Below are 24,904 nucleotides of genomic sequence, written 5' to 3' on the forward strand. Positions count from 1 at the left end.
TATCTCTATTAAAATAAATTTTACCATATTACGTTTATTCGTAGTGGAAGACTTAAATAAATAATGTGACAAGAATGCTTGCAGATTTATTCATCGAATGGTAATTCTAATCCTTTGACAAAAAATTACCCGGAACACTTAATGTTTGATTGTTTATCAGAATTTTTGATGAGGCTTACACTTTCTAGTTTCGTTCAAACAGTGGCGCGGAAGTTTAAAATGAGCAATCTGTAATGTCAAAAATAATCTCTTTTCATTGACTTAATAGAGTCGATATAATAATTTTATATTAATTTTATTAAAATTAATATATCAAAGAACATATCACGCTTGACTGAGTGTTGCTATTTTAAAAATGGATACTAAAGCTTAGTGCTGCGAACATGCACTTGACATCCTTGACCCGCTAAATTATCATGCGAATCGATATCACTTCATGACCCACTTCCATTAAAATATATGGAATGTTGGCGTTACTTTTTAGTATAGTACTTAAATATTATATATATATAATGATTATCATTGTTTTGAACATAAAAATTTTAGAAAGTTTTATGATTTTATGTGTAAGTGTGTGCGTTTAATGTGCTTATACATACATACATCTATATGTATTATAAACAAAGCCGTAAAAAAATGTATTATTGACAAAGCCGTAAAAATGTATTATTGAAACACAATTAAAAATAAAACAAATGAATATATGTTGTGACCGTAAATCTCTTACACCGTTTATATTTTAAATAATTCCTTTATTAACGCACAACAAATATAATAACATACATTTAGTAATACACCTAAACGATTAATATTTCTGCATCCAGTAAGACAAAGCATTTAATCATAAACAATTTTAACGAATTATTATTAAATAAATTGAATAGCCGGTTCACATTGAGAACATTTTAACAGATTATTTTAAACATCTAATTTAAAATACAGTGAATAACAGAGACAAAACAGTTTATATTATTTAAAAAATACTATTTAAGAAAGAAAAAAAGGTTTTAGTTTTAAGTTGATAAAATATATTTTTTTAATAATTTTAATAAACCTTTTATATATTCATTTACGTTAAAATTACACAATTAAATTTCATAGTTTTACTTTTTCAATAATTTTATAAATTTCTGTGTTACTTTTTCGTTTTTTAAACAATATTCGGTCTGTTTTGCCTCACAAATAACTTATTTCCATAACGTAAAGTAATTACTAAAGCCGTTCACTACGATATGCCATTTCATGCCCTGCTAAGACTCCACACATTAAATATACTACTTCCAACACTTTATCCGATATCCTTTCCTTACAATTTACTTCTTTCCCCAAATATATTTTATTTTGAAATGTGTAAAAGGTAATAAACGCCCAATTGACTTGTATAGTTTAAAATATAATTTTAGATCTGGTTGCAAAATATAGAGACAGATTTAAATGATGTCATTGTTAACTTTTTTTATAACAGATTAAAAAAAGGCAACAAATATTTCGTAAGTGAATTTTGTATCATATAATTGTTTTCACTAAAAGTTTTAATCTGTATTATTTAATCTGTGGTATATTAATTTTTTTTCATAAATAGTTACTTTTTTATTTTTAAAATACATTTAAATTAAACAAATCTGTACGATCCAAGACACCTTGAATAATACGTATATAGTCCAGAGACGATCATAGACGAAAGATAAACAACTAATACGATACTTAGTCTAAAAAATAATGTGCTCAGTATCAACATAATTTGATATATAAATTGTATTGTCTATGTCTTCTACACAATAAGTCTAACGATACATCAACATGATAGATACACATTGAATTCTAGATAATACGTTTATATAAGTTTTATAATGATTTAATGACGTAGCAGTTAAGTAATTAATGATGGATATACCATATGTTTCATGATCAAACGATTGCGATCGAACGAACACCTATCGATACATTAATTACATAGCATAGTAGTTAACAAGAATACAAACCGACGTTATAGTAAGTAGATATAATACTATACAGTTTCTTTATACACTGATAAAACATATTTACAATCACTATTACAGATATAGCAATATATAGACAAAAAATCTGTCTGTTTATACGCCAGGCCAAGATCGTTTAAAAAGCTTTTCATCTTAATATGGATTTTAAAAACACACTGAGGATTATTATTACATAAATAACTTCTAAATTACATTTTTTTTTATTTTATTATTATAATTTCACATTTTGCTAAATTTTGACATCTAACACGAAGCAACGAAATTTATCTTCACATAGAGCCAGGACATACATTCATCATATGTACTAATAATAAATTTTCATTTATAGTTTTGTGCATTTACAAATACACAAAAAATATGTGAAAACATTTATTTTAAGCTCTTAAACTATTATAGATGAAATAACGCATTTAATATAAATATACATAAAACAAAGAAATTATTATAAATTAAAATTGAATTATCACAAAATCACCTGAAATGTCAAGTTTTTAAATCATGTCTAAAAATATTTTGCGCTTTGATGAAAATATTTTCAATGTATTTGTAAATAAGCTGAAAGAAATGACTTTGGTCCAAAATCCACAAGTCTATTTGATACTCTTCAAAAATATTAAGCATAAAGCTTAACGCGCAAACTATTATTTAGCATAACTTAAAAATAATCTTACTTCTACAAATCGTTGTAATACTTAAAATATTAAAAAAGTAAATCACTTAAATTAAATACAAATTAAAATTAAGTAGACGCAACATTTTAAAAGCGTTTCAAAAAGATTTTTATATTCTATAGTAGTATCAGATCCCTACTCCAGCTCGCAATAAATACTACCTAATACCTAAATTAATAATACTAATACATAAACATTTCATATTGTTAATCAATTTTAACAATATATTCAAATAGATTTACTTTCTAATTTAAAAGTAATAATTATGATTAAAATCTATAAGAAATAATTTTGAAACTTCAAATGAATATTCTGCAATTTTAAGATGAATAATTGCGAAATATATAAGAAAGAAATAAGATCTTGGCGGACATTTTGAGGAACTCTTTTAATACTTTTAATAAACGAACACATTTACCAAAAATAGTTCCTTGAAAACCAATTTTCGATTCTGGGTCTTTATTCAATAAAGTGCTGTTGGTAGTCAAGTGTATACAAAGTAATAGATGCTAGATTGAGAATTCCCGAAGAATTGTTAAGACCCCATGGACGGTCTTAAGAATTCAATTCCAGTATGTCCAAGGTTATGTATGTCAGGTTAAAATGTGTTCTATTAACAATTACAAGCAGGGTTAGTGTTGCCTTGCGGTTGTTCTGTGAGACGTTGTCCGCGAGCGCCACCCGCTAGCATCGCGGGCTCCGAGTCCAGACTCTCCGACATTTTGTCGCAGATTATATCAACCAGTCGTTCGAACACCGCCTATAATAATTAAGTAAAACATTTTATAATTTAACATTTAATTGGTCTTTTCTGTGGTATGTTTTTGTAAAATGATTAAGATTTTCAATATCATTTATAACTTATTTATATTATCTAGAATTTTATGTAGAAAAAAAAATCACTAAAAACAAATTCCTTTATCATGAATAATAATTTATTATTCGCGGTAAGGTAACTCATGTGAATGTAAATGTATTACTGGTAACGGCTACACCCAGTGAGGTGCTGAATTACCACCAGTGGTGTTTAAGTATTAAAATAAATAAATATATTACTTTACTATTGAATTATGTGCGTTACCTTAACGTTAATATTCTCTTTAGCACTGGTCTCATAGAACTCGACACCCAACTGCTCAGCCAGCTGCCGTCCACGTTCTTGACTGACAACCCTCTCTTCTTCCATATCACATTTATTTCCCACCAGGATAACTTGCGCATTGTCCCACGAATATGTCTTTATCTGTGTCACCCTGTTGAATTTAACTTTGATTTAAAAATCGAATTCGAATAATTTGCATGTGATAATTTTCTTAAAAACAAAACTTTATTTCCAATTTTTTATATACCTGTGGCTCACTCACAACAATACGCAGTAGGTACTGTTGTATGGTAATTAAATATTGGCCATTCATTGCTATAGACGAATCGTTGTTGCCGAGAATTGCTTATTGAAGAGATTTTATAGTCAATTATAATAGAACAGTTACGAATGCATTACACATTATACTTGTGTTGCATTGCGTGAAGTATTATTACTAAAAGATCAGTAAAGAATTATTTTCGATATACGAATCCTAAACAATAACCATTTTTGGACTGTTATTATACCAATAATTATAAAGAATACAACAAAATATACTTCATTTTACACCAAAAATAAATAAAGATAAAAATCCAAAGTAACATCCAATCTTTCCCAAGGACTCAATCTATCTCCACGTCAAATTTATTCTTACTTGTTTCAGCGGTTTTAGCGTGAAGAGATAGACAGAGTTATTTTTACATTTATAATATTACTATAGATGAACCTTTTTTAAAAATAAATTATCCGATACACACAGACACCATTATGATGTTCTTAGTCCTTAATACATGATTATCGCAAATTTTAATCATCGGTTATTCTAATCATCTTGGTAAAACGCAAAATACGAATAGATGCGTCATATTTAAAAATCAAATTGTATTAAAAGAAAGAATACAGATGTATGGTAAAGATGTTTCCAGACGGCTAGCCACAGTGACCTATTTCTGCGTAACAGGATATCCTTGCCAAGTAGACCAGACTAGAGCGACGAATTATATTATGTAATTCTATTTGTATTAGAGAAAACGTATTTTTATTTAGAACGTCATACGACGGAGCGTTTTGTAATATTTTTGTAACTTACACTCCGTAAATAGCGATAAAGCTCATTACATAACGTCTATACGATGAATCAAAAATTCATATGAACTGTCATTCACATATTTTTCTTACAGAAAATCATTCGAATCTCTCAGCCTTAATGTAAACACTTATTATATAAGTAAAAATATATATAACAACAATATCTTATCCACTGAGCTATCTAGATTCCTCGTTTGACTATTAGATCCTTACAGTATTTATTGAAATCGCTTGAAATTAATACGTTTAGTGCGTACACACTATGTTGTTTGAAATGTATATATCACTGAAATGCCAGATAAAAAACATTGATATACGCGTATATCAAACAATAGATATCATGTCTTTATTGAGCTTCGCCTGGAAGCCTTTTGCCCATTACGTATATAAATAGAAAACGAAAATAATAATATTTTTTTCTGGGCAACATTATCTACCAATAATAGAAAGCTTTGCTCTGAACATAATCGTTATTTCATTTATATCAAAGAATACCGTACCTTTACTTAGAACATGTAGTTTTATTTTTTATAAGCAAGTAATTGTATGGTTGCCTGTTACTAAAATTTATTCGCAACAAAATGTAGCTATTATATCATTAAGTGGAGATACAATGATTATGCTTGCAATGAATAAAAATCAGGAGCAGAACCAATGCAACCCATTTTCTGCAAACAATGTTATAAACTGTCAAAAAGGTAACCAGTAACAGTTCACTAGTTTTATCTTGTATCTGCGTAATAAACAGTGCAACTGTGACATAATTACCTAATCAGCAAATTTTTTTTTTTAATTTGGCTTTTATTTGTGCCGAGGGGGCACAGATTATTTCGCCAATGTCACGTGCGAAAAGCAAGATTTTATAATTGAGCAGTAGATAAAAAAAACGAAAGCATGGCTATCAATATACTTTTTCGACTACGTTTGTTTTAAAAAAATCAATAGAGATTGTTTTATTAACGTCTTTGACGATTATCTCTATGTTGAATAAAATTAAATTTTAGTCTTAAAAGCTGATTGCTTACTATAATTTAAATGTTTTTCGCTTAATGCAGCAGTTTCTTTATTTCACTTGCACACCAAAATTATTTAAAGTAGTCCAGTGTGACATTAATTGTTTACCATAAATTACTTACCAACTACTAGCCATTAGGCTGACCGAATACATTTTTCAGTTCGTAAAAATAACAATTTTTTTAAAACCGTTTAAATGGTACCTTATCCATTTTGTATTAACGAATATTCCTCAAATATAAAACTGTTCGTGGTACGTTCGTCTACTGCCTGGTGCAAAATTATATTATTCATGCTTATGTTAATATATAATGTAAAAATTAAATATAAATAGTCTACTTTTACAGACTCGCAATGTTATATTCAAAGAAACTCGTGATTTTCTAACCACTAACAGTTATTGTTGTACTTGGTGAGTGTTTAGATTTTGACTCGTTACATCACGTTCAAATAATATAGACCACCTATGCACTTACCAATCTTGAACGCTATTGAAGCTTTCTTCGTTAGTAATATCATACATTAGAATGAAGCCCATCGCTCCCCTGTAATACGCCGTGGTGATAGTACGGTAACGTTCTTGTCCTGCGGTGTCCTGAAATTATAAATTTTATATAACATAAGATAAACAATACTATATATTTTATTATCGGTTATATTAGATATCTACGTAAAAGTGAATACTTTTTTATGATATATGCGGACGGGAAAATGGTACCTGATGGTACAGTCACCACTGCCCATAAACATAAGCGATGTTAGAAATATTAACCATATCTTACATCGCTAATGCGCCACCAACCTTGGCAGCTGAGATGTCCCTTGCGCCTGTAGTTGCACTAACTCACAAACCGAAACACAAGAATAAGTATTGCTGTTTAGTGGTAGAATATACAACGAGTGGGTGGTACCTACCTACCAGAGGGTTTGCACAAAAATCAAGAAATTACAAAATATATCTTCTAAATTTGCTTTCCTTTTTAACTTTTTTCTTTCATGAATATTCCTACTAAATTGATTGATGAAGTGCTTCAATGAAAAGGCTTATAAAAATCTATTTTGTTTCAAACTGAAATATTAACCACTTTAAAAAGTAGGTAAGTAGTACTTCATTCCATCGTTAACGAAAGTTATTTTACTACCGTAAATGTAATAATAACAATAATTGTAATGATTCTATCAATACAAATGTAATAAAGAGGAAATATTTGTTTGTAATAAATAAAATCTGAAATTACTGAATCGATTTTCTATTCAAATCGATTCAGTAATTTCAGACTTTTCCGCCAATAGAAAATTACCTTATCCAGAAGTAACATGGGATGATTTTATATCATTAATTGTAAGACTTCAATATCTATGTACACACTATTATAGTCACAAATTGAATTTCACGTAGCCGCGAGCTCTGCCATTTATTGGTAAAAGTGAATTCTCCAGGGGACCAATTCTGCTAGCAAATTGACACTCATTCACAAGGCGAAACGTAATTGTTGCAGCTTAAACGTTTTCTAATCTACTAACATAACAATTCAGTTGCGGTTCGGTCGAAGTGGGATCAAATTATAATAGAGAACATATCATAGCCGTTATAAATTAGCAGAACTACCCTTGTTGCGATTCAGCTATGGTTTATTTTTGTGAGAAATGCAATCGGAACCGTTATAATTCAGTAGAATCAGTTAGGTTTCAAAATTGATTCATTCAATATGATAAAGTACGAGTAAATTTTAATTTTTTTTTTCATTTTGTAAGTTCTAGTAAATTTTTTTTTATTAAATAAAACAGTGTAAACATCATATTGCACTTACTTATTATGTAAAAATGTTGTCACTTACAAACAAAAATATTAAAATTAATGTTTACGTTTAATATTTATAATTTATTATAATTGATATGAGCTGCAAGATTCGTATTAGTAGATATAAATGCATTGTGGTCTGTATAGTGACAGGTCGTAAATTACGTAATTAAGAAGAAAATAGCAAGCTTATGCCGCCCAGCTGCCTTATCACGCCAGATGAGTTATTTTTAACAAGTATAACAAAAAACTCTTGTTGTGCCTCTCAGCCCTTCGATTTTATTCCCTCTAAACCTCTTGTTTTTTTTGTAAATTATTTGAAATTTCATTTTATGAACAGTGAAATGTGACTGAAATGTGATTTGTGAAAATTGATACGTAATCGTGGGTGAGACTTACCCATATCTGAAGTTTAACTCGTTTGTCATGACGGAAGACCGTTTTGACCTTGAAGTCAATCCCTACGGTCGACACGAAAGCTGAGGTGAAGGAGTCATCAGCGTACCGAAACAGAAAACTGAAAACGTGAATACATCTTAAAACACAATACATTTCCATAGAAATAGAGAAGCGTTTTTATGTTAAAGGGTTTTCAATTTGAATGATATAATATTCAATTTGAATTAATTAAATAAATATATTTCAAACAATAAAAACAAAAAATATTTCTATTTTATTTTAAATTAAACGAATGTGTACCTGGTTTTTCCCACGGAACTATTTCCTATGATGAGCAATTTGAACATGTAATCGAAATTTTGGTCCGCAGCATCCTTCTGCCATTTCATATCTCCGCCGCCACCCATCTACAAAGATATACTAAGTTAATTTCTCTTCACTTTGATCACTTCCAAAACATTAACTGAAAATACCTCGCCATTTTCATTAACATTGCCGTTGGAAATATTTGTTCTATTCATGTTAATACGCCAAAAAGTAACGCTGAACTGTTATCACCAAGCGCAGCGTGTTAGAGTACTCGGTATGTCACAGAAACAAGCAGTACAATAATGCGTTAAATGTTGCAAGTTCGTGTAAAGGAAATTATACCTTACACCACAGTATTAGAGGCTAATATATCTACAAAATGTAGCAGCTTGATTTGCCTTATCTTTTTAACGGTATATCGCAAAAGGGTATTTATTTTAATTTATGTAGGGGATATTTTCGCTTATCGACTCATGAATTATTCTGATTGATTAACTAAATGAAAGAAGTTCGACAATGCTTATGTGACAAATCCCACGCATTTGAACACAATGGATAAAATAATATAAGTACAAATTAATAATTCATTCCATATAAACTATCTTTAACGCCGGAAATAAGGGTTATATTTAATTTAAATGTAACAAGTGAATTTATTATTTATTAACTATTAGAATAAAAAATATCTGCGCTATAATATACGAGTATATTATATTATTATTCGATTCGGGTTTTGATAACAAGTAAGTGTCTAATTAAGACCTCTTTACGACAATCTGTATTAAATGTACGGAAATAAAACACGAAAATACGTAGATTAAACCAAAGCAAATATTTGTGAAATTGAAACCGCAACCGCTAGCGTTAACATAATAGTAGCCAATGGGTGACCACCTTTTAATTAATTATTTTTTAATAAAACCTATAAAAATATAGATACGCTTTATACTAAATATATTTTCTTTTTTATATTTAAAAGCAAACGAACTTGAAAAGTCTAGCTAATTTGTTTGAAGACGGTATGGCGTATTATCTATGAATTTTTTACGAGTCTTTTCCCTTCACCTCAAGAACCGTAAGCCGTTTATGTTCGATTTACTAAATAAACCTAACAATCAGCTAAAGCAGAAAACAAAGAAATCTAATTTGGAAAACATTTTCCATTCCGAGAATATTACAAACGAATACAAAAGAAATGAACCCTGTTTCTTATTTTGCGGCTTCTGTGGTGAAATGTATTTTCCTCAAATAAAATATAAAAATAAGCCGCATGTTACACTGTTTCTGTATCAGTTTAAAAATAGAATTAGTATTCAATACAAAGAAAAATAACATATTAAAAACGAATAATTTCTCTGATGTACTCGTAAGTGTAAAATATTCATATCGTAATCCCTTGTTATATCAGCGATTATGCACCCGAGCCGAAATACACGCCACGTAGGCGAGGTTTGCTCTCGACTTTAACAAAATTCAACGCCGACATCGCCTTGTTACCCTACATATTTTATCCCCGTTGTGAAATTTCGTTTTTGAGTGCAAATTTTCCTGTGAATTTTTATTTTATTTTAACGTGTATTAAAACCTCTATTGATACAGTTATTGATTCAAGTAATGGCTATTATAATATATAGCATTCTCGACATATAATGTGTTTTTTTTAGAACGTTCATCTTTCTTAATAATATTTATAAATATTGTTATTTAAAAAATGTAGAGTACAACTTTACTAAAAAAAAAGAAAATAAAATCAAAATACAATTCATAGCCACTTCCACGAAAATGTTATTCGCTGTGTGATAGGACTTGGGGCTTATATGCGTCATAAAAGTAGTAAAATAATAAATGCTTACGTACCTTTATTAGCTCCTGTAGTCAATCGACAAGGGGACGTCAATATTTATATTTTATCGCTTAGGCGACTTTCAGCAATGTGACTATAGCAAGCTGTCTCTGTCCCTTTTACATTCGCATAACGCAACGGGAACGGATGCCAGCGTTTAACACGATTATTGATTTCTTCTACTTAGAAACTTCACGATGTGTAAACCACTCTAAAAATATTTTATTTATTAGTCTAATGGAAAACTAGTTTAACAGAATAATATCGGTTGGTTCAATATATGGAAAAATCGATAATTAGAATTCTTTGCAACTGATGTTCAATACACTTACGCTTGCTGAATTTGATTCTTGTAAAACTATTCAGTGTATTTTAATGTGCGTCTGGCTATAAATATTCGGTTCTTTTGTTAAATCCAATCAGGGTATAGCAGTGTTTCGCGCTCACAGCTGTTACCTCCGTCCTGCTAGCTTCTTACTGTGGCAAGGGAGTGGGAAGCAAATTCAAGATGGCGGCCTGTTGCGCGCGCATCCTGCTAGAGCAGCCTGTCAAATTTCGCCCAAACAAATTCATCCTTTAAGTCGACAAATCCGGAAGACTAAAAACATATTTCTGTTCTAATATGATTTGGGATTTACAATTAAAATGTAATTGTATAACTAATTAATGTCATTTAATTTAATCGAAATAATGCAAAATTGTATATTTACTATTATAAACAGTTTTACTATTCTCTGTGACAAAGATACTTCGTAAAGAAAAGAAAGATTTACTAAGCGAACGAAACTCCCAGATGATTCGACTCGGAGATTTCATCATCAATCTTTTAAAACATACTAAAGCTCTTCAAATGTAGAAAACTTCGCCTCGTGAGACATTGGAGGACATAAACACTATTTCGTTTTTGTTTTCTTCATCTTTGTTATAATTCTTGTACACACGAAGAAAGACTGAGTATATGAGTACATTCAACACAAGCACTTCATTGTGAAGCCTCAAATGAAAACCTTGACCTCCTCTTGACCCAATTACAGAGGAACAGATTTTCTTTAAACTGACAACGTATTATTTGCCTTTATTCAAAAATAAATAAATGCACTCGAATAAATAGTGTATTCTTATAACTGTTCTTCTCGTAATTTAAACATTGAAGTTTTATAATAATTGCTAATTTTTATAATAACATTTTATGATTATTAGAAAATCAGATATTATTTGAGAAATAACTTACGTATTATATTTAAATAAGCATTTTTTTTTTACTTTTTGATAACCAAATCCAAAACTAATAGAATTGACTGAAGTTATAAGATTAAAAGCAAACAATGTTTTTCTTTTTACTATTAGGATTTTAGTCCTAAATTATATCAGAATATTTTTAATTCGTTCTATATATTTATATACATTTTATATAGAGTTACAGTATAATTTATAGATTTTTTTTTTTGCATTTTGGTAAAAGACTGATTACTTAAAGCGAAGAAAATTGCGCTCCAATTTTCAATCACTAGACATGATATACGACGTTGAGCGATAGCTCACGCAACACAAGGCGAAATAGCGCAATATTATTGAAGAGTGGTTGATAATATATTGAAAATATTACAAATAAATAATACCTACTAAGTAGATCACATATTAGTACAAAAAAAGAAATATAACGATATTGTTATAATTTTTTATCATGTTTACATGATAAAGAATTGAAGTACGATCTAAATTTATAGTTGGTTTTAACCAACTATAAATCTAGATCGTACTTTAATTCTGTCAAAGGGAAGGATTGAAAATTTGATAAAAAAATCATTAGTAAACATTGTATTCGATTTAATCCAAAAAATTGTGTGAATCCACGTCTTTCCCTCAACATCTAAGCTCGTTGAGAATCTAAGACAAAAGCTAATAATTTCATCGTTATTATATCAGGGCTAGAAGACCGTAGAATCCAATTCTATCTAGCCTTTAATAACATTCACTAAATTCTTCGTCATCTCACAAGTAACATTCTTTCTAACCATATCGTCTTTCACACAATCCAACCATCGTGTCTTTGGTCGTCCCCTACCATCTATTTCTCCATATCCATCCAAACCTATTCTCAAAACCTTTCTTACAACATGGTCCTCATTCCTCCGCATAACATGCCCATACCTCGATCTCGCAGATACGGAAGTGTAACACTTCTTAACTACGAGTTACTACGAAGAATTTGTACAAAATTTGCAGCCATATAAGCTAACCGCTACAGGCAACGCAGTTTATTTGTAAAAATACAAAGATTTACAGAAAGTAAGCTTCGAAACTTCGGAAAAGATTAAAATAATTGATAAGAAGAGTGTTTTGTTTTCTTAAAAGACATTTTCAAATAATCATTGATATAATTCTTTTGCACATCCTGATTTGGAACACTTTTTTATTTTCTGTTTATCCTTATATTCACCCATGTATATAGAGATTGAAAGTGATGTGAAACAAATTTTTCATCGTCTGTGCCGTCACCAACAACAGGATTTAAGATCTTACAACCCTTGTTAATGTAATTGTACTGGAACACACAAAAAAATGTACTTTTAATTGGCGGTATCAACAAGTCGGTGGATGAACTGATAGGCCTGTATAAAGTCCAACCTGTATTTTTCTTCCATTCCCATTCAAAATCATAATTAACGTATTTGATTTAATAAAATATATTTAATATAAACATACCGGTATGTAATGAATGTCAAGGAAACAAAAACTACTTGATACTATTGTGTTACTCAGTACATTATGAAAAGTTCTTACAACAAATAGTCGCTCTACGTCATCCGTTTAATTGTGACATAGTTGCATTGTCAGTCTTAAAAACATCCTAATGACAATAATACAGTAGGTATTTTATTAATTAAGCAATGAAGGTTGAAGAAATTTTAGATTATTTACTCATTGATTACGTTCTTTGGGGCCATCTATATGTACGATAGCAAATCACGTAGCGAATTATAGCGACAAAAATATCTTATGCATTTGTAAACGTTATAACTTTGGGTCTCTCTAATAGATGTCGCTACAAAAGCGTCAACTAATTTCGGTTCAGTTATAAGATTATTGTTATTATATAAAGCTTATTCAAAATATATATAAAATTATTAAACTTTTCTCGTTACTTTAAATTATAATTTAATGTAATGTAATTTGTAAATGTAGTGTAATATATTTTTACTATATATTATAATCTTGCTTGTGTAGAATAATAATATCGGAACTAAAATATTTATTAATACCAATGTCAATCTTTATTTAATTCTTCTTTCTTTAGTTTCTTTTCAACATTTTTTTTTGTTTCTATGTAAAGCGACCTGGCGCGTTTCAGTGCCAATATTTGTTTTCATCTAAGTCATTAGTTTTATAATATCTACACTTTAACAAACAAACGTCCTTAACGATATCTTTGAATTTTATCATTGGATAAATTTAAATGTTTTTCGGGAACCTAGAGCATTCGGGATCGGAGCGAATACATTACCCTACAAAAGAATTACTAACCCTGCTTAGTGGGGTATTCGTAACTAGCTATTATTTATTTAAACATAACCTTTAAATTTATTTATTCGTAAATGTTAAAGAATTGAAGATAAATTTAAAGACGATATAGAGACGCTTAATTTATCGCATAAATGTTTACGTAGAGGTTGTTTGTATTATTAATAATTTAAAAAATGCGGTCTTCTTTTTACAAATGGCAAATTAATTCAAATAGAAAGAGAAATCAATGTTCAAGAGCAGCGTTTATATTTCAATGTACGATTACGAGTACGGCGATATTTTAAGGGATTAACTTTAGGTTGAAGGATGAATGGATTAAATATGTACATAGTTGGTGAACCAAGGTTTTCTAACGTAGTTGCATTCAAGATATTAACTTAATATTTTGTATATAACTAGGTGCTTTTTGTAGTTTTATAATAATAGGAAGTATATAAGTACACTACTATTCAACACTCTAATGTATTCATTATTTAGTTTTGTAAGTTGAGATCGCTCATCAGTTTTTGCCTTTTAAACGTCCACATGACGGTCTTCAAATAATTTGTATGGATATCGTTATCATGTTCAGAAATGTCGCGAGAACGGATTTAGAATTACAGTGCGTCGTCGGTAGCTTACGTCATGACGCGTCATGTGATGTGATGTGCCTCAGAGACGTATATACTTAGAAACGCGAGACTAAAGCGCGCCAACGTTGCTATCTGTCACTGCAAGCATTCCTAGCTGATTCCAAAATACGGAATATTACCAAAGTAAGGGAATGTAAATTGAGTCTGTCGTGTAGCCTCGTATAGTCTGGACGTAATATTATGAAGAAAATTGTTCACTGTTGTATCAATGTCAATTCAACTTTTCAATTTACCTTTGAAACGTAGTCTAACTTTAAAGGGAGATGTGCAAAAAGTTTTTATATTTTACATTTTCATTCATGACTTACGTCATGCTAAATAAAAATTATGAGGTTTGATGATAAGGAAAATTTAAGAAATAAGCAAAAAATTATTTAGTGTCCAATATTTTTGTAGTTTTACTTTTAAATTCAAATAATTTATAAAGTTTCGTACAAATAACTTAACAATGAAAAAAATAACAAACAAAATATTATTTGTAACTCATTTTTTTACAATTGTCACGTTTTTAAATATAACCAATGGGATTATAGTTAGAATTTTGTCGTCATTTTTTAAAATAAATATAATGTTTGAAGTACATTACGTGTTTTTCTTATAGTTTTACATGTTTTATTTTTAAAAGACCGTAATAGTTTTGGCAAGTCTAATTTATCTGGACAGTAAGTTGCCCCATTTGCCCGAAGTTGGTCGAGTGATCGATGCTTTACTACTCGTACGTAATTAGACCGGCCGATCTTAAGAATGTTTCACATTCGCAGGGCTTAGTGGGCATCCATCGCAATATTGTGGTAAGAAATTGCTTTAGACCTTATCACGCTAGTATCTAGGTTTTACGTGTATTAAATAATACAAAATATTTTTATAATATGAGCCGAGGTGGCCCAGTGATTAGAACGCATATTAATGATAATTGCGAAATCAAACCCAGGCAAGCACCACAGGCATTTTTCATATGCTGTATAGGAAAATCGCGAGGAAAGCTTCATATTTCTAATTTCAACGAATTCTGCCACTCGTGTATACACGAACTCACATTGGAGCAGCACGTTGGTATAAACTCCAAACTTTCTCGCCAAGGGAAAGGAGGCCTTGACCAAGCAGTGGGAATTCCTCAGGCTGTTTACAGACTTTATTTTTATAATATTAAATACTCGATAATGTTCAATACCAATCACATAAAGATGGGACCATCTTGGTGCTAAGCTGTCCTCTACTCAAAACGAATAATTAAAATCATTTCTTAATCAAAAAAGTATTACCTGAACCCGAACATTGATAAAATATATATAAATAGAAGCATTGAGAATTACTTTCTTATTCGAAGTGGATTAAAAAGGTATTTAAGACAAATTTCATTGAACTGTCTCTTCGGGTATTATTCAATGACCAGCTCAAGGGCATTGATTTAATTGAATTCATAGTTTATTTTTCTTGGTTGACTTTTTAGATAGGCTAGTAAAATGAAGATGGTAGAATAATTTACTTCGCATTGGGATGAATGTTGGAAGGTAATGTATGGATTGGATATGATATTAAACGTTGCAGGAAGCTCAGAAGGTACGATCCGTTTCTGAAAAGAGATGATATCACATCTATAAAGCCAATATGAGCTATAACAAACATACACACACACACATCAGCCCGCATTCGTCCACTGCTGGACATAGGCCTCTCCAAATGCACGCCACTGTGGTCTTTCTTCGGCAACTCGCATCCAGCTCCTGCCAGCCGTCTTGCGCAAATCGTCACTCCACCGAGCCTGAGGACGTCCTACACTACGTTTGCCGAGACGCGGTCTCCACTCTAGAACACGTTTTCCCCAACGGTTATCGGTTCTACGACAAATATGGCCAGCCCACTGCCACTTCAGCTTACTAATCCGGTGGGCTATGTCGAATACCTTGGTTCTCTGACGGATCACCTCATTTCTGATGCGATCCCTCAGAGATACTCCGAGCATAGCCCTTTCCATAGCACGCTGAGCGACTTTAACCCGGTGGACCAGCTTTGTCGTGAGTGTCCACGTTTCGGCTCCGTATGTCAACAACATACGGAGTAACAACATAAGTGTAACAAACATACGGAGTCACGAAAAATATTATAACTGTTATTTCATGTATCAATTTATTCAACAAAAATAGAATTTACTATATTTAAATAGAGAACAGTAATTAAATTGCCAACTATTTATTTAATAGCTACATTATTTTATAATTGTATGGTCAGTCGAATGACAACTCAGTCTACTTATTAACAGTGTTATTTTGTAATAATTTACTTCCATACTCACTTGTGAGATATTGACAGTCAATTTACTGCGATATGCCATTTCTAAACATGCATTCGATAAATTTTATAATTATTAAAGTCAATTTCGCATAACGAGTTCTGACATTTCATGTACTGCGATGAGTTTCGAGTTCTTCACAGTATATCTTTAATTTAGCAATTTTTGCTTATAATCCTTAAAAGTTGAATAAAAGACCTGAGTTAGGCTGAATTTCTTACGCCGGTTTTTCTCAGGCCAGGCTATTTTCTTTTCAGAACCGGTCGTAGTGTTTAACTTGACAATCAATAATGCTTCTATATTGAATAAAGAATTTGAATTGACAGATTTCATTGGAGACCATCAGAAACATTGACACCAATAATATCAATAGTTATGTTAGTACTATTTTTATACATAAATATATATATTTGAAAAATATATACATTTAATTCAATAGCTACAGATGTATATATAGAAAATGGTAAAATGAATGAATGAATGTGTTTTGAATTTTTAAGCCGACTTCGTTTTAAGACAACGTTATTTGAATTCTTTTCACCGTAGAGCTTATTATAGTCCAAGTATTTTTACTAGCACTTAAGAATCCTTTTAGAACACAAAATAAATGTGAATAACTATTATCTGGTAATTTATTCTGTATGCTACTGGCTCGGAGAAGAAGTAGGTATATTCTTTTTATAACTTAAAGCCGTTTGCGATCTCTTCATAATACAAAATGTTTTATTAATTTGTAATATTATAACTAGGATTTATAAAAATAATATTACATATAATTTATGTCAAACTTTATAGTAAAAAAAAATATATGACTTTATATCATTTTATATAACCATAACGATAGACAGTTCCATTATAAAATCACAACATTTTTTTTCATATTAATTGCTTTTCCCATCATAAATCACCGGATGTCGTATAAACGAGGGCACCGTTTGCTCTAAACATATACCATGAGATTGAAATATAGAAAGGTAAACAAATCATAAATATATTTCAAATTTCAAAATCACATTAATATTACTACACACTGCCCCGAGTCTTTATGTATTTTTATAATCGGTACCATTCAAACATCTCATATTTCATCAGTACGGATTAGAGGTGTGAAAGTGATGGCAAAATTAGTACCAACGTTAAAATATTTCGTAGAACTATTGATTGCTCGTCAAAGACCATTAATAAGATTTTATAGGAGATTTATTTATATTCAATTTTATTACATGTGTTCCATTTATGAACCTTTTTTTAAATTATGTTTTTCTTCGTGCTTTTAGACAAACAGGCAAATATAACTCAGTCGTTATTAGCCTTATAAATATACATACGCATTTTATACATAGATTGTGATGTATTGATGATATCACTTAAAGTGTATATAATTTCAAATACTCACGACATTACCGTTCTCATGGGATTCCAGGCGAATATTATTTACTAGTTGTTCCTCGCGACACCATTAACTTAAAATTTATTTTTCACGTAAAATTTCGGAATTTTTTTTGGCAATATCCATGGCTCATGTTGCTTATATGTCAATTTTAATAATAATAAGTTTAGTTGATTAATTACCATAAGTAACGAATAGAAAAAAAAGCTACTTTCGCATATTCAATATTAGTTTGATATAAAATATCGTGGCGGTAAAGAATTGTCTCTTTGTTCGTGAAATAACAATAACATTTATTGAGATAGTCTGTTTGTATTTACTTCAATTGAATTATTAATTTATATGGATCTATTATATAATATGTAAACATCTGTGAACTAAAAACTAATTATATAAATACTTTCCAATAGACTTGTGAATTCTTTATATTTAACTAAATATATAGAATATAATTGATCAGTTGAAAGATAGCAATATGTATATGGCTAAAAAAATGTACACAATTTTATGCGCTTAAATAATTTTATTTTAAAAGTATCGTGTCCTTTCCGTGCGTTACTTTTTCCCTTTTTTAACTAAGCATAATTATTTTAATAAAGGTGTGTTTATAGAGACCTGGTTTTAAAAATATTAAGTAAGATACTTAAGCTTAATGAATATAAACATATTGAATTTATAATTTGAAAAACACAAATATGTTATTTATAATATTAGTAAGATTTATAAAGATATCGTAACAGTCGTAACAGATTGCTCCTGTATAAAAAAAATAATTTCAATCAATATTTTTATTTAAAGAACAATACATATGTACAATAATACATTCAGTAATTCATGACGTTTTGTTTTTATAAACACGTTAGCAATCTAATATTATATGATATTAAGTGCAATACAATAGCAATTTTTTTTTGTTGATAAAATAAACAAAGTTTGTAATTATACTGAAATAGTCCTATCGAAATTGAACGATACCTAACTTTGCATGTCGAGTGAGGTAGAGTGCATGCAAGGGTTGCTACGAATCGGCGGGCTCGATTCAGTCCCACGTCGCTCGTCGGCCAGCGCGCCCGAACGTGCGCTCACGCGACATCTCTATGGGCTACGATCGACCAGACGAACATACAAAACTTAAACGTAGCCTTTATTTCCTACCTAATCACTCGAAGAAAAACCGAACGAATTACGCGAGTTAAGTTTCGAAAATATTAATAATTCAGGAAGAAAATGACTCTTAAACTTCACTATCAAAACTTTTTTCAATTTATAAATACGTATTTTCGTGATTAACGTCTGTACCAAATTTCAATTAATTTCGCAGTTATTTTTTCAACATGCATCTCGGAAATTTGTATCGAAACTTATTTATACACAAGAAACGACTGAAAATTTCTATTCGCAACCTTTAAAATTTTACACCTTTGTAACAAGATTTACACGAATATATTAATAGTTTTGGACATTATTTTTATCCTGATGTATCTCTCGGTAGGAATAAGTCTGACCAAAGACATTTGAATATAGTAAAAGAATAGACTGTGTTTAAAATTAAACATTAATAGTGTGCTTTCGAGTGGTTTAAAGACATTGTGTAGTTATAAAAAATATATTTAAAAGTAGAGTCTAGTGAATGTTTTAGTGTCCCTGTGTGTTTTAGTACTTACTACCAACATATAAAATAATTTTGGTGAGATATTTTATTTTACATTTTAAAATATTTATAGGATTTACTGTTTATGTCACGTATATACTTACATTTTTTTTGTCATTCAGGATTATTTATAATTTATACATTATTTATAATTTAAGATAATTTTAGTTTTGAATACGAAGTAAAGCCTTGTATATATATTTGAAATATGTTACGATAGTATCGATGTACGGGTTAGAATGGTTTAAGTATTGTTATATTTGTTTTTAATTTTAATCATGTCAATTTAGTTTTATTAACATTCGAAGATTCAAAAATAAAAAGAAGGTTCAGCTCAAAACTGATTTGAAAAAAATGTAATCTTTGACGTATACAAAATATTTAGTTCAGCATTTTATTCTGTAGTAAAAATAATGTTTAAATAATATGAAGACGTATTATTTGAACAATAACCGGGCGACTGTTCTACTTTTAATTTAGCTCATAATGAGGACATTTAAGTTTTGCAATATTCTAAAACAAACTATTTAACTAAAAGCAATAGTTAATATAAATAAAGACTTTTAATGTTCAAAATACTAGTGCTGGCGTTTCTATTAGCAGCAATTATTAAACAGTTAACGGCGATAACACAATAAGTTAACGAGTAAATAATTTATAGCGACGTCTAAGCCGATAGAATAAACAGATAATTATTTGTATTGTATTCTATTGTCATTAAAATGTTTTTATTTGGCAAATACATAAATATATAATATTAAATTCTAAAATATTTTCACGAATATAGTGACGCAATTAAAATGTCAATAAATATTTTATTACGTTTTTTTTTTCACCACTAATTATAAAAGTTATTCATTGAAAGTTAAACATTTTATGATATCCCAGATACTATTATTTTATTTCAAAGTACGCTTATTCTGTATTACATTTGGAACTAAAGCTATCTTTAATATTATTGAATAATTTTAGCAATATTCCGTACAGGACATACTTGTAGCACTTGAGGGTAAAGACCGAACGATAAAGTTTTGCTTTAAACTCATACATATAAAGTGTTCATATTATGACTTATGTGCCAAATATAATATATAAAATATAACAATATTTTGAATGAAAACAACTCTATTATTGAGCTGTCACCAAGCCATAGTGCGCCCGGCTGTTATGGTACTTATATAAAGATTATTCGGACTGTGCCAAGTCCAATGACATCGTGAGTATTTTTAAAATAGTTTTACAATGCCAACGTAAGACAAACAGTTTAATTATTGAAGAATATTTACTTGTATAACATTAAGGGTCTTTAAAACATAATCTCCATTATTCTTAGTTATATTGTATTTTTTTAGATGTTCTTTTCATCGCTTTCGCCCTTTTTAAGCAATAAAACTTTCTAGGCCTCTCTGTGATGGCTCAATGTCCATAATTAAGTAGGCTGTGCTTAAATAGAGTTTCGCTTGCGTCAAATTCATTTAACATGTAAAATTACAAAAAGGCTATAGTTTGTAATTCATAAAAGTAGTTAGTATCGGCTTACTTGATCTGAAATGTTGCGGTTTGTCGATTTGTTAAGGTTCACGTAAAACGGATATAGAACACGAGGAATGTCCATAAAACGGGCAGATTATTCCAATTTACAGCCCATCACATTTGATATAAAGCTATTTCAATATTTAATAACTAAGATTGTAATTATATACTAATTTAATACTTTATTCAAGTCAACTTTTACAAGCACTATCGACTAATTTCAGTAATTTGAAGTAATTAATTAAACACTTACGAAAAGAGAAGAACTGCCAAGATATTCAATAGGTACTTTTGAAAGGCGTAAATTATTCAAAATTTTGTTTGTTAAATTAATTGAAGTAATAACAGGCTTTTAGTTTTTATTGAAGTTTGAATATGCCACTATGATTTTTAAATATAAGCTTGGAGCTTACCTTATGAAATCACTTTATGGAATCGGAAACTTGTTTATGAGTTTATTTTATCTTGCTCGTGAATGTTTCTAACAAAATAATCAATGCAATTTTAATACACAAAACTGTTAAAACTATTTTAAAAAATATAACTAATTTAGCAAGTCATAGAATATATTTCAAGTATCGAAGTAATACTTAATTTTCACAGACGAGATATGACGAGATATCTTAAAAAACTTTAGAAGTCGTTACACGATGATACTTCTCAAAAACGAGGCACTTTGCAAAATATAACTTCATAAAGGCAACATTATACAGACTTGACCCGTCTAATATTTTATGATTCTGAACATTTTTGTTGTTTCAACTCCACTATATTTGCAATTCAGGAGTCGCCGAGTAAACTTGACATAGATTGAGAGTATTTTGAATTTGCATTTCGGATTATCTCTATCAGTTCATTATAGAAAGTGCTATTTATATTCCTTATTTAAAATCAAGTACATTTAATTTAGCATCATTTAGTATTGTGGCCAATTATTTTTGAATTAAATTAGTGAAACCGCAATATTTTATTCTATAACGAAGTTTAATTTTCACTAAGTAAACTTTCGATTCGAATGAAAAGTATAATGGACTTTTTAGTGACTTTAAAAAATAATGTTTTATTAAAATAAATAAATTATATTATACAATCTCTTTATAATTGAATATGTAGTGCTTTTATTAAATATTGTGTTGAAGTATAATAATAATAATGCACTTCAAAGAGCCGTATTATATTACGAGTAAAGAAGCTTTCTTAGCCCACACTTCTACTCGTTACTATGTTTACACTAAAACCACCCGAACATTTCTACAATTACTGTATTTTAGAAATGGTCGGGTAATACTTACAAATGATTTTCATAAAAAAAAAAAACAAATGAAAAATGTAATTTTTTATCATATATTCTGCAATCAAAAATATTTTATATCTCGAATATTCCCTTTAATAAAAACAATACGGACGAATTCAGAACCTCCTCTTTTATGAAGTCGGTTGAAAAGGTATAAAACATTCATTTTATATCGTATGTACAATTCGGATTATACCGATAAATATTTATTTAAAATGTTCCCAAACAAAACACACAATAGAAGTAGAAAATGAACAGTAAAATGAAAATTATTTTCGAACATTTGCGCAAAGAAATGACGATACCTTCATAATTAAGTAAGAAGATGAATTTTTAAGCTGAAGACTTATCGCGAATCGACTAAATTTCCCGTTTCAGTCGAGGATAATAATACGACTCAATTTCCTGTGGGAAACATTCGCAGGGTAACAAAGAAAATGTGAACATTTTTGCAATATTAAAATGGCGATAAAGAATGCAAATAAATTAAAACATTAGAAAAATTATCTTTAAATTTTCGAGTAGGTACGTCTTGATAAAACCTTCTCTGCTTGGGTATGTACGAAATAAACTCGTAGCGTGTTTTCTTGCTGTTTGGGTATATGCACACCTGTGTTCTTTTTAAGCTATAAATAGTAACAAGAATATTATATGAAATAAAGTGTTTATATATCTGAATTACGACTACATACAATTAATATTGTCATATAAAAAAAATATATATATAAAAGTTTTTATTTTTCTTATGTTTCATTTTAATGAGGTTGTTTTTAAATATTTTAGGAAGTTGACACTCATCTTTAAAATCTGTATCGCTGTGTACCAGACAGCGATACAGACCTTTCAACTAAACTGGCCCGCACAAAACCCTATCACTGTAGTGATACTAGTTACATAGTAATACGTCAATAGCCGGCTTATGGCAGGCCATACTAGTTTTAGTTGCTCATCGATTTATTTTAATTTCAAGCTCGCATAAGCTTCTAATTACTACGATACGGAGTTATCTGTTGTACTTTACACATGATCCAAGCTTATTGTAATTGTCAGTAGGCGTATCTTATCAGGTCGGTGCAAGGGATTTGGATCAATACCCACGTTCTAAAATTGGACTGCTTTTGTTTTGTTAGGCTCAAAATAGCAATTTTAATAAGTTGAAATATGACGTTATTTTTAATGAAAATTTTGTACGTTTGACGTTGTGTTTAAATGCTTTAAAACTCGAAACTGAATTGTTCAACGTATTAATGGGAAATTCTGATAAACTTTCACGTTTTCGATATTAATATGTACAAAGAAATTTCACAATTACTTTGAATTTGAATCAAAAATACGTATTATTTTTTCGTATTGTATTGTTTTATAATTTGATTAATATTTTTGTAACTATATCTAGGGGCAAACCCTTGGAATAAAACGTATATATATATTTGCCTAAGTTCGTATGTTTGAATTCTAACGAATACTTTGAAGTTACTTTAGTTCGCTATTCAATTGTGTAATTAAATAATAGAGCTTCTGATATTATAATTATCGAAGGTGACTAAAAAGCGAAAGACTTAGAGTAACAAGTTAATGTATTTTTCGTCTACAAATATTAAAAATATTAAAGTAATCTATTGCGCTTTGAAATAAATGAAATAAAATTCAGAAAAAAAACATAAAGACAAAATTAATACAGATACAGTTTTTTTTTATTAATTAAAATTTTAATTACTTAAAATTACTATATACGGATCATATATATATATCATATTATGGACATTTATCCTGAGCAATAAGTTAAATGTTTTTGCAATTCGACGGTGCCTTTATTCAAAAAAGGCCAAAAAATGCATTTTTTCAATGTACACAGAACATAACTAATGTATCCCTAAAGAATAAAAACCGCAAATGGACGCAAATCTGAACAAAGTTTAAGAACTAACTGACAAGTCTAACCGAATTAGCTAGTAACAGAACCATCCACATACCCGCAGGTATACAACAGTAACAAGACTTACCTACATTGTTAACAAGATTACTTGCGAACAATCCAATAACAGTTTCTGAGAAGTTCAAAAGAACATGACATCCCGCATCAATTAGCTAAAAGCCAATCACAGACGAAATCCCTTGTACGTACGAAGAAACTTTATCTAAACGTCAAATCAGTGACGTGCAGATCTATTTCAATATACGACGATACGGTCGTTTCGTAAGTCTTAAAAGGAAATGTTATATTTATACACGATGTGTGCATGTGTGTGTGTAGTAAACAGGGAATAGCTTTTCCTTAAGTATCGATAATATTTATTTGATTTATAAGTAACTGGCGTAACTCTATTTTATCCAGATAAACATTTTTTAAATAATATTTAGATTATAAAAATCACATTG

General features: G+C 29.6%; 2 protein-coding genes across 3 annotated transcripts in view; one reads left to right on the forward strand and one right to left on the reverse strand.

Moving 5' to 3' along the window:
* Positions 1–1,112: 1,112 nt before the first annotated feature.
* On the reverse strand, positions 1,113–24,564 carry LOC125064071 (ras-related protein Rab-3). Of its 2 annotated transcripts, XM_047670852.1 has the most exons (8): positions 24,529–24,564; positions 10,543–10,755; positions 10,225–10,421; positions 8,359–8,465; positions 8,059–8,176; positions 6,335–6,453; positions 3,753–3,924; positions 1,113–3,431 (listed from the first exon to the last, which is right to left on the reverse strand). In XM_047670852.1, the coding sequence occupies exons 4-8, from the start codon at positions 8,463–8,465 to the stop codon at positions 3,285–3,287; spliced, it is 663 nt and encodes a 220-aa protein (XP_047526808.1). In that variant the 5' UTR covers positions 10,225–10,421; positions 10,543–10,755; positions 24,529–24,564; the 3' UTR covers positions 1,113–3,284. The 2 variants fall into 2 exon arrangements, with proteins under 2 accessions (XP_047526808.1, XP_047526807.1); XM_047670851.1 differs by lacking the exons at positions 10,225–10,421; positions 10,543–10,755; positions 24,529–24,564 and adding an exon at positions 8,532–8,590.
* The window catches only part of LOC125064072, a 170,388-nt gene continuing 164,563 nt past the window's right edge, over positions 19,080–24,904 (forward strand). Inside the window, exon 1 of the mRNA XM_047670853.1 lies at positions 19,080–19,734. The gene's annotated coding sequence lies outside the window, so the exon portion shown is untranslated. The remainder of the gene's footprint in view (positions 19,735–24,904) is intronic.

Source organism: Vanessa atalanta, chromosome 5 (genome assembly GCF_905147765.1).
Source record: "Vanessa atalanta chromosome 5, ilVanAtal1.2, whole genome shotgun sequence".
NCBI classification, from domain to species: Eukaryota; Metazoa; Arthropoda; class Insecta; order Lepidoptera; family Nymphalidae; genus Vanessa; species Vanessa atalanta.